Raw genomic sequence first — 11975 nt, 5'->3', positions numbered from 1 at the left:
ATCGTCATGAAAAATTCCCATACCTTTTTTTATTTGTTTGCAAATACACAAGTTAACGACAAGTGGTGCTTTATAGATAGGTTTATGATTTCACTAAAAATAGGAAGAGTGGAAATTCTCCATTCCCAGCACCTATGCCTGTTGAGCCCACCAACTCCCACAGCTAACTTGATTATGCTTCTTCCCACTCCACCTCTGAGGACTCTATTCCTTTCTCCATTCTTAACCGTTTCTGCCCCATTCGCTAGGCCCCTGCTCTTATCCTCTTCCCCCATCTCTCATTATAATAACAGGATGCTCTTATATCATAACAGGATGTCCTCACCTTCTACCCTACCCGTCTCCACATTAACCAGGTTATCTTCAGCCCTTTCCATCACCTACAAAATGATCCCACTACAAACCAAATTTTGCCCTCTCTTTTTGCTTTCTGTAGGGATTGGTCCAGCACTTTTTTTCTCTTCTGATGAGTGGTCGATTCGCCGAATTTCACTTCAATTTTCTGTTGTAATTTCCGATCTGCTGCATTTTCGGCTTTTTTTTTACTCCTCTCTCTTTTCTCCACTTTTTCTTATTCCCTCCTTTGTTTTTTGTATTTGCACATACTTTTGCCTTATCTGCATCATCTCACTTGATGATCTTTTATGTCACCTAATAGTCTTCTATTAAACGGTTTGCAGTAATTTAATCCACTTACTTCTCTGCGATTGGTGTATCTGCACACCCAAAACGTCATAACCTGTCTTTTCTCCTTAACAGATGTCGACCGACTTGCTGTGTATTTCCGTTTCTTTCAGATTTCCAGCAGTTGCAGTATTTTTTTAAAACATTTTTTAATTTCTTTAAAATGAAGACTGTTTTCCCTTTAAGAATCCCGGCTAAAACCTCTCTGATGTACCCCCACCGTACTTCTCTACATTTGGTGAAACACCAACAAAACAATATTTTAAAAAGCGATACATAATCTCCCTTTGGCACATGATACATGTTGACAAATTCAGCTCAACTCTTTTTCCCACCACCACCGCGCATCATTTCCTCAATGTCGCTTTGCATTTGGCAGGTATTAAAGGACAGGAGCATGTTTAAAACCGAAACCCCAGCACAGCAGGAACATCAAGAGCAGCTCCTTCTCGCGATGTTTACCCTGCCCTGCCTGCCTGCCTGTGTGTGTGGTGAGTGAGTTGAGTGAGTATATGAGTGTGGTGTGAGTGTATCAGTCTCTCCAGTATCTCCACCAGCAACACCCCCGCTGCACTCTACAGCCACCAATGAGAGGAGAGCGCCGACTTATAACAGCTGAGGCCGGCCAGGGATGTGAGAGATAAAGGAAGGAGGAAGAGAGAGAAAGAGAAAGAGAAAGGGGGGAAAGGAGAAAGAAAAAATAGATAGATAGATAGAGGGAGAGACTGAGTGATTGACTGGGTGAGTGCAGACTCAGAGCTGTGCCCGGGATACAGACGGGGCAGCCGGGTCCGGGGATGAGAGAGTGACTCCGACAGACATCTTATTAATGCACGGGCGCGGGGGGCTGTCGGGCCGGCCGGTCTAGTGTTGCAGACACAGCGGCCAGGGAGGAAAGGAAGGGAAGGGGGGGCTGACGGTGCAGCCGCCGCAGCAGCAGGAGGAGGAGGAGGGCTGGCGGGGCTCTGACTGAGCGGAGCCCGGGTTTAAAAAAAAATAGGACAAAAAAACTCTCCCGGTGCAAAGTTTAGAGACGGCTGTGGTGGTGGGGGGGGGGGGGATTATTTGCAGCTGTTGCTGGTGTCGGAGGTTTTTCTTTTTTTAAAATTTGTGTGTGTTTTTATTTTCTTTAACTTTGAGCCGCGGTGTGTAGCAGAGAGAGGGAGAGAGGGGGGGAGATGGAGCCCACGCTTCCCGCTTCCTCGGCCGGCGTGCAGTCTCAGTCCGGCCCGGAGCCTGGTACCAGCGAGCCGCTGCAGCCCGCGATGCCGCTCCGTCCCGTAGCGAGTCAGAGCCGCTTTCAGGTCGACCTGGTGACCGAGAGCGGCGGCGGCGGCGGTGGAGGAGGAGGAGGAGACGGGCAGAAGGGACAGACCCCAGCCGCAGCCCAGGCTCCTCCCGCCGCCAAGGACAGGGGGGATGGCGGTGCAGTCGCTTCGTCGCCAGCCTCACCTGCAGCCTCCGCCGAGCCCCCCGCTGCGGCAGAAGAGGCGAAAGGCAGATTCCGGGTGAATTTCGTCGACCCGGCTTCGGACGAGCAGCAGCCCCCTCCTCCTCCTTCTCCTGCCGCCGCCGCCGCCGCCACCTCGGCATCGTCCTCACACGGCCACCAGCCGCCCAGCGAGAGCATGAACGGCTACCCGCAGAACGGAGATACCATGATGAGTGAGGGCAGCTTGCACTCGTCCGGCACCGGAGCTCATCATTACTACGATACACACACCAACACTTACTATCTCAGGACTTTCGGGCACAACACAATCGATGCGGTGCCCAGGATCGATCATTACAGACACACGGTGGCCCAACTTGGAGAGAAGCTCATCAGACCCAGCCTGGCTGAACTGCACGATGAACTCGACAAGGTAAATTAGCACATCTCTCAGGTACATGTAGGTGCAGGATCATTTTTTTTTTAAGCATAGAGGTAATTTTACATATCCTCAGTGGTTAGAAGCTTTGGATGGAACCCAATAAAACCATAGCAACATGCTTCCTTTTTTAAATTGTAAGTGTGATATTGAAAATTGGAGGTATGTTGGCATCAAAGATTTGTAACATAGACTAGTTGATTTTTCTGTGGCATTGCTCACTGGGAGTGAAGAACAAAGTTATCTTTAGGTGAAACGGGGTTACAGGGTGGGTGTTAATTGGGCCAGGGGATTAGATGTAATTCAATAAAGTCATATACTCTGTCCTTTTTTATTAAAAAAAATCCCCATGTCCACATTTATAAAGAAAATTGCCTATGTCACTGTAATTCTGCCCTACTGTCAGTAGCATGCTAGGTGGGGGGTGGTGTGACAAGATGACATAGTTTCCATTATAAATATGGACATAAAAATATATAATGGAAAAAGTTGACACAGAAGTCTGTGCACAGAAGTAAGATTTTTTTTCCATAGATATATACAAATGTGGGCCCAGGACTGTTAGACCTTGGTTAGACCTTGGCTGTAAATTTCAAGGTGATTGTACTGTAAGAAGATGGCTTGTAAGAAGAACATTACTCCTATGACTTAATTCACCAGCAATAGTCTGAAGTTATAATTGCAAGCAAAATATAAAATGGATACCAGAGTGTGATTTATAATCTAAAGCAAGTGTGAAGATCTAAATATTAAGAGTGAGTGGTTTATGGATATTTTGAGCCAGTGACCATGTTATGGCTTTCAGCTCCATTGTTGTGTTGAGAAATTACCAATTTAGTTTCACAAGTGGTAGTGCTGTAATCACTGCATAAAAGAAGCTCAGTGCCTTGTGGTGACATTAATGCAGCATTCATACAAATGAATCTATGGGTGCATGACACGCTTGTTTGTTTTTCTTCCTTCCTTTCTTTCCACCTGCCCATCTTTCCCTCCTCTGCAGCTATCCATCTACATTTGTGGTTTGTTCAGAGTAATCCAATTCTTTGAACATTCCCACAGGTACCATCCATGCCAGGAAGTGTTGGGGATATTCTCGGCACTTTTTTCTCTTCACAGGCATCCTGCCTGACACTGACTCTGGGGATGTCAGAGCGGCAGTCACCGAAGGTTAACAGAATTTGAATTCCAGTCTAACAGTTGAAATGTTAATGGTTATGAAGGTTTTTTTTTAAAAATTCCACTTAGCTAGTGATGTACTGAATTCCATTTTAGACTGTGAAGGTGAAGGAAACAAAAAAAAGTGTGGATTATCAGATTTGTGAAAAGCTTGGCACTTGAAGGATGATGCTACATTACTAGTGCCTGATAATCTTTCCTCTGGTTTGTCCACATGGCTTTTTTTTGATAACAGCTGATTCTGTTACTAGTGACCTTTGACCTTCCGTTACATAATGGGAGAGGGGTGTGAGTTACTGTGACTGTGACTGCAAAATAGAGATACGGACCATGGTGTGGCAGTTTTACAAATGGATATACTGTTGAGGCAAGGGATGTATTTTCTGGGGGGTAGAACATGAATATGCCACCCTCCCCAATCCCATAGAGAAAAAATGTTTTTGCCACTTTTTTTTGCATTTTCTAGCATTTTGGAGTAATTTATATACATGGATATTTACTGATGTGTATACTACTTAAGGTGAGATTGTATCCCAATGAGCTGGACCAAAAACTACAATAGTGAATTGTGTACATTCTAAACAATAACTTGCATTTATATAGCACCTTTTTAACGTAGTAAAACATCCCAAGGCACTTCACAGGAGTGTTATCAAACACAATTTGACACTGAGCCACATGAGGAAATTTTAGGACAGATGTCCAAAAGCTTAATTAAAGAGGTAGGTTTTAAGGAGCATCTTAAAGGAGGAGAGAGAGGCGGAAAGATTTAGGAAGCGAATTCCAGAATTTTGGGCCTAGGCAGCTGAAGACACGACCACCAATGGCGGAGTGATTAAAATTGAGGATGCGTAAGAGGCAAAAATTGGAGGAGCGCAGGGATCTTGGAGGTTAGAGACGGGGAGGGGCGAGGCCATGGAGGTATTTGAAAACCAGGAAGATAATTTTAAAATTGAAGTGTTCCTGGACCGGGTGCCAATGTAGATTAGCGAGCACAGGGGTGATGGGTGAATGAGACTTGGTGTAGTTAGGCTATGGGCAGCAGAGTTTTGGATGAGCTCAAGTTTATGGAGGGTGGAAGATGGTTGGCCGGCCAGGAGAGCATTGGAATAGTCAAGTCTAGAGGTAACAAAGGCATAGATGAGGGTTTCAGCAGCAGATGAGCTGAGGCTGAGGCAGAGACGGGCCAGGTTACGGAGGTGGAAGTAAGTGGTCTTGTTGATGGAGAGGATATGGGGTTGGAAGCTCAGCTCAGGCTCAAATAGGACGCCAAGATTGCGAATGGTCTGGTTTAGCCTCAGGCAGTCACCATGGAGATGGATGGTGTTGGTGTCTTGGGAATGGAGTTTGTGGCGGGGACCGAGGTCTTCCCAATATTTAGTTGGAGGAAATTTTTGCTCATCCAGTACTGGATGTCAGACGAGCAGTGTGACAAATCAGAGACAGTGGAGGGTTCAAGAGAGGTGGTGGTGAGGTAGAGTTGGATGTAGTCAGCGTACATGTGGAACCTGACGTGTTTTTGGATGATGTTGCTGAGGGACAGTTTGTAGGTGAGAAATCGGAGGAGGCCGAGGATAGATCGTTGGGGGACTCCAGAGATAATGGAGTGGGAAGAGAAGCCATTGCAGGTCATTCTCTGGTTGCAGCTGGATAGATAAGAATTGAATCAAGCAAGCGCGGTCCCACCTAGCTGGACGATGGAGGAGAGGTGTTTGAGGAGAATGGTGTGGTCAACCATGTCAAAGGCTGCTGACAAGTCGGGGAAAGATGAGGAGGGATAGGTTAGCATGGTCACAGTCTCGTAGGATGTCATTTGTGACTTTGATAAGGGCAGTTTCAATACTGTGGCAGGGATGGAAACCTGATTGGAGGGATTCAAACATGGAGTTGTGGGAAAGAAGGGCAGAGATTTGGGAGGTGACAACACGTTCAAGGACTATGGAGAGGAAAGGGAGGTTGGAGATGGGGTGGTAAATGCCATAAACGTTCAAGTCTGTGCCCCTTGTTGGACTTAAGGGAGTGGAGATGAGGGCAGTACCAGGGGGAACAGCCAGGGTGTGAGAGAGTAATGATTTATTGGGGGGACAAAGTCATTAAAGGTGAGGGTGTGATTGAGCAGATTGGTAGCTGCAGAAATGTCATGTTGAATGAAGAGCGAAAGGCTAGACAGTTGTTAATTTGAAAGTACCGTTGTAAATAACTTGGGGGTGAGTTTTTTTCCAGGGGTGGAAGGGGGATGTGGGTGGAGAGGGATACAACTAAGTGTTCAGAGACGGCCTCATCAGTGATTGACACGATGGGAGTAGAAAGGCCACGTGAGATGGCAAGGTCGATGGGGCAGTTGTGAATATGGTTAGGGAGACTTTAAGGGAGGATAGGAGAGCAGTGAACTCAGGAGAGAAGGCATGATAAGTTAAGATGGAGGTAGAAATCATCGAGGTTGAGAAGTCACTTGGTGCAGAGGCTGAGGGAGGAAAGCAGTGAAGATATCTCGGTAAGAAACTTGGCGTGGTACTTGGGTGAGCGGTAGAGAATGAGGATATTAAAGGAGGGGTGGAATAATGTGAGATGCACAAAAGAGGAGAAGGTGGTAGAGGGACAGACCAAGGTGTGATTTGGTGATAAGGGTCACACTGCCACCATGGCGGTCTGGGTGGGGCAAGTGGTGGAAGATATAGCCTGGCAGGGTGGCTTCATTTAAGGGGGAAGGTGTCAGCCAGGTTTCTGACAAGGCCGTGATGTTGATGCAGTCATCCACAATAAGCTCATGGATGGCATGGGCCATGTTCACAAGTGAACGGACATTCTGGAGGAAGATGCAGAGAGGGGTGGTGATATCTGATCCTCTGGCAGAGTCCACAGGCTCAACGCTGGGAGGGATGAGTGAGATGGGAAGGAGATTGGCAAGATTAGCTCCCAGAGGATGCACTGGAAAGTCGGCGAGAGAGTGGGATGGGGCAGTTGGGGTTGCTGCTCACGAGGAGGCAGTGACGAGTGCCTCGATGAATCCTACGGAGGAGCCGGGGGAGCTGTAGGCTTATCTAAGAGGGAGTCAAGCCTGGGACGGTGGCAGGAGAGTAGGAAGGTCGAGGAGTGCTGAAGGTTTAGGGTAGGGATTTGGTTGGGGGGGGGGCAGCAGAGTACCCGAGAGGGGAGAAATGAAAGGAGGCATGAGGACGAGAGAGAGAGAGAGAGAGAGGCCTAGGAGTGGTAAGGAGACGAGAAGGATAAGGGGAAATAGAAGCAATGGGCTTGGGTCCGGAGCGGCAGCCAAAATGCACACGCAAACGGACACTGGGAAACTCAAGTTACATGGGTGTGGTTACATAGCAAGATTGGGATAGATATGTCTTGGTAATAAACAGGGAATAGAGAGGAGATAATAGGAGTTCAAAGTTAAAGTCAGAGGTCCCGTGGTGGGATAAAGTTGACGTAGATAAGGTGGAGTCAGCTTGGCGCATTGATGAACTGATATAAATATATGTATTTCTTGCTATGCCACTGTGCATTTAGAGCCTAGAAATTCCTGTTGTTATTAGTGGACGACCATACAATGCATTCCTTTGTCCGCTATTTTAATTTGAGCATGAACCCAATTATTTTAAACAGTTTAAACACCTCCTTTTAAATAGCAAAGGAAGCAATGTCCCGCAAATGTGTTAAAAGTACATCTGGTAAAATGCCAATGATTTCTAGACTTCGACCCCCAAAATGAATCCCTAATATAGTAGTGTTTCAAAAAAAAAGCTGTTCATTAGTGATTTCCACAGTCCTGTGATCTCCATGAGATGGATGCCTGCATTGCCTTGGCTCTCTTGTGCTTCTGGAGCCAGGATTGTAGCCACCATAAATAAAGTAGTCATACTTTCTACCACGCCTGTGGTTACAGTACCGGTATCTAATCAAGTCCTGATGGGGGTTTATTGGGTTAATTATTTGCTTGGTTCTTTGATTTCAAACCCTCTTAACCAAGTGACATCAAAGTAGTTTGTATTCATGGTTCTTCTGCTGCAATGCAGAGAAAAGTAGATTCTCCTTTCCTCAGCAGTAACAATTTTGTTAAATGCTTAATACACACTTAACAGCATTTAATGGTAGTCCTCATTTTCTGCTACTACTGTCGAAATGTAGCAAGTGGACTGTCTCCCCAAGTGTTAAATGTAGGCTGTTTGTTTTCTGAAAACATTGCTGAGGTTAGAATCCCAGCTGTGATGTGAGGGTTGTGAATGAACAGTGAACCATAATGCACATGAGATTGATTTTGTCTTTTGCTGTTGGTGGCATCATCACAAAGGGGTGAAAGGTTGGTAGATCTGCAGTACTCATTAGATTGACTTGTTCTCTTCACTATTCATTCCCAGTCTCCTTGCCGTCCTTGAATTTAATAATGGTTCCTTACCTTTGACACCAGAGGATGAAAAACTAAGAATCTGATGAGTCTTTTTGCCACTACTGTGAAATTTGATTTTAGATGTCCAATGCTAACATTACTGCTGGTTCCTTCCAGCAATCAAATTAAGTCTATTGTCTAAGTATTGGATGTTTGTGAACCCACAAATGAGTGCATATTTGTTCAGGTGTGTACCACAATGTGTTTACTCGTCAAAGTAAGCAGACTCATGACTAATCATGGTTTGCTAGTGTCAGTGAGACCAGTGCGAGTGGGAGTATGATGGATGCACCAAAATAATCTTGCTGCAATGTGCTTCTGCCTGTTTGGAACTTGTTATATTGGTCTCCTTTCTCTCCTGCAGGAAGTAGGCTTCTCTCCTGAAGGCAAAGGCTTATGCTGGGGTGCAGTTCGTTGGGTACTAGCCACCATCTGGTGCCTTATCGCTGTGACTATTAAGTCTACCTCTAAGTCTAGATAGTGAACATCAAGCTATTCAACTCTAGGGATGCCACTTCTCAGTGTAGACTTTCACTGGGAGCTTTCTGGTCTACATCGCTCAGCTTTGTTTGTAGCTTGTGTTATCACTCATTTCAAAATGCACATTCATATCTTTTGGTATCAAATTGTCTAACATTCCATTTAATATGCCCATCATCTTTCACTTTGAAATGCAAACAATCACATTGTGTGAAAATGAACTTTACAGTGGTAATGCTTTCAAAGGAACCCTGATTTTGGGTGTGTGCATGATCCATCTAATTGTGCATATTAATTCACCAGTAACCCTTTGATGTACTCAAACTCCAAGATTTTTTGAGGTTAATCCACGTCTCTTGCATATTATGCCTTCGTTGGCTGATATTGTGTGATTTCCACAGTTGATATCAGTTGACCTTGGGACAATACAGTTCCCAGCTGTAATACAGACTTGTTTTTACAAATAATAAAATTTCGGTCCCTGAAGGCAGTTTAAACCTACTGGAATATTGTCTACAGAAAAGATTCTCTTCAAGTGAGGTTCCATTTCTAGCGTTCTTTTGCTCACGAGGAAGATCTTCAAAATTCTGAGCTGATAAGTTCGAGGTCTTTCACTATTTGAAAAGCCCCATAGTAACACAATATTAGCACTGATTCTAGTAGGCATGTTTCGTTCTCTCATGTTTAAAAACAGTTGGAGCATTCACATGACAGTAATTCTCCTTACTTGACCGATCATCAATTTCTTTTTAACGTGGAAAATTGTGCTCCTATTGTTTTTAGTACCTGAAGTGACAAACTGTGGTTACATCCAGTTTTTATTAACTTTAGGACTTTTTACACTTTGTGATTTGCTAAAGTTTAGGAACAGGATATTGTGATAACCCCTGGGTCCCCAAAATGCACCTTTTTTGTTTTTTTGTAATAAACTCAGTACGTGGCCTGGGGATGAAGTCAGAAGGCACTTTTCAAACTTTAGTTACCTGCCTAAAGTTAGATTTTGTTCTGTCATAAAATGTGTATTGCGGGAAAATAAAAAGATAAATATGTAATAACCAAATACAGTAAAAACTAATAACACCTCACTAGGACTATGCCAAATTAATCATTGTGCAAAATTCTAAGTTTGACACAGGAACACTCTGAAATAATGCAGAAGGTTATAAATTAGGAGGAGAGGAGAGGAAAGGGAGCTGAGAGCCAATGCAAGTAAAGAGGACAAGAATGATGAGTGAGTGAAACTTGGTGGATAGGAAACAAGCAGCAGAATTTTGCATAAGCAGTAGTTTAGAAGGTGGAGAATGGGTGGCCAGCCAGAAGAGTATTTGAATAGCCCAGTGTCTCATAGAATCATAGAAAATAGGAGCAAGAGTAGGCCATTCGGCCCTTCGGGCCTGCTCTGCCATTCAAAATGATCATGATTGATCGTCTAACTCAGTACCCTGTTCCCGCTTTTTCCCCATATCCCTTGATTCCTTTAGCATCTCCTTCTTGAATACATCTAATGACTTGGCCTCCACTGCCTTCTGTGGTAGAGAATTCCACAGGTTCACCACCCTCTGAGGGAAGAAATTTCTCCTCATCTCGGTTCTAAATGGCATACCCCATAACCTGAGACTGTGACCCCTGGTTATGGATTCCCCATCCATCGGGAACATCCCTGCATCTAGTCTGTCTCGTCCTGTTAGAATTTTTGTATGTTTCGATGAGATCACCTCTCATTCTTCTAAGCTCTAGTGAATATAGGCCTAGTCGACCCAATCTCTCCTCATACGTTAGTCCTGCCATCCCAGGAATCAGTCTGGTAAACCTTCATTGCACTCTCTCCATGGTAAGGACACCCTTTCTCAGATAAGGAGACCAAAACTGCACACAATACTCCAGATGTGGTCTCACCAAGGCCCTGTACAACTGCAGTAAGACATCCCTGTTCCTGTACTCAAATCCTCTTGCAATGAAGGCCGACATACCATTCGCCTTCCTAACTGCTTGCTGCACCTGAATGCTCACTTTCAGCGACTGGTGTACAAGGACACCCACGTCTCGTTGCACCTCCCCTTTTCCCAATCTATCACCATTCAGATAATAATCTGTCTTTCTGTTTTTACAACCAAAGTGGATAACCTCACATTTATCCACATTATACTGCATCTGCCATGTTCTTGTCCACTCACCCAACTTGTCTAAATCACATTGGAGCCTCTTTGCATCCTCATCACAGCTCACATTCCACCCCAGCTTTGTGTCATCTGCAAACTTGGAAATGTTACATTCAGTTCCCTCATCCAAATCATTGATATATATTTTAAATAGCTGGGGCCCAAGCACTGATCCCTGCGATGCCCACTAGTCACTGCCTGCCACCTGGAAAAAGACCCGTTTATTCCTACTCTCTGTTTCCTGTCTGTCAATCAATTCTCAATCCATGCCAGTATATTCCCCCCGATCCCATGTGCTTTAATTTTGCACACTAACCTCTTGTGTGGGACCTTATCAAAAGCCTTCTGAAAATCCAAGTACACCACATCCACTGGTTTGTCTCGACCAACGACACTCAAACTATTATCTTGTCATTCATTTGCTGTTTGAAAGATCTTGCTGTGTCCAGGTCGGCTGGTGCGTTTGTCTACGTGGCCGTGGTTGCTACACTTCAGGAGTAGTTCATTGACTGTAAAATACTTTTGGGATGTTCTGAGGACATAAGATGATATAAAAATGCAAGTTCCATCTTCTAATTACCTTTATAATATAAACTAGCTTGTTGTCAGCTGACTCTAACTCCCTCCATTCATTTTTGGAGCTCAGACCATACTACTTAGATGCTGAGAGGCTGCTTCTCCTGGCTGGAGAGTCTAGAACTAGGGGACATAGTCTCAGGATAAGGGGTCAGCCATTTAGGACTGAGATGAGGAATTTCTTCACTCAGATGGTTGTGAATCTTTGGAATTCTCTACCCCAGAGGGCTGTGGATGCTGAGTCATTGAGTATATTCAAGATAGAGATTGATAGATTTTTGGATTCTAAGGGAATCAAGGACTATGGGGATTGGGCGGGAAAGTGGAATTGAGGGTGAAGGTCAGCCATGAACTTATTGAAATGCGGAGCAGGCTCGAGGGGTCGCATGGCCTCCTCTTATTTCTTATGTTCTAATAGTAAAGTCTGAAGGTGACAAAGGCATAGATGTGGGTTTTAATGGCAGATGAGCTCAGGGATGTTAGAGGTGAAAGTAGGTAGTCTTTTATGCTTAGCTGGAGAAAATTGCATTATTCTTCCTTGACCTTTCTGCATCATTGAGCACACTATCATTGTCTAATGCCTCTCTATTCAGTTTGGTGGGACTTTCTTTACTTGGTTCCACTCTTAAGTCATTGCTA

The 11975-nt window shown here is 44.7% G+C and overlaps 1 protein-coding gene across 2 annotated transcripts in view; it reads left to right on the top strand.

The window, feature by feature from the left end:
* The first annotated feature begins 1792 nt into the window (after positions 1 to 1792).
* Positions 1793 to 11975, top strand: part of slc12a2 (solute carrier family 12 member 2) — a 211557-nt gene continuing 201374 nt past the window's right edge. Inside the window, exon 1 of one of the 2 annotated variants that reach the window (XM_067983261.1) lies at positions 1793 to 2549. In XM_067983261.1, the coding sequence (XP_067839362.1) occupies positions 1863 to 2549 (687 nt within the window). In that variant the 5' untranslated portion in view covers positions 1793 to 1862. The remainder of the gene's footprint in view (positions 2550 to 11975) is intronic. The other variant, XM_067983260.1, reaches the window with a different exon arrangement.

Source organism: Heptranchias perlo, chromosome 4, assembly GCF_035084215.1.
Source record: "Heptranchias perlo isolate sHepPer1 chromosome 4, sHepPer1.hap1, whole genome shotgun sequence".
Lineage (NCBI taxonomy): Eukaryota > Metazoa > Chordata > Chondrichthyes > Hexanchiformes > Hexanchidae > Heptranchias > Heptranchias perlo.
This window is presented reverse-complemented; position numbering and strand designations above follow the sequence as displayed.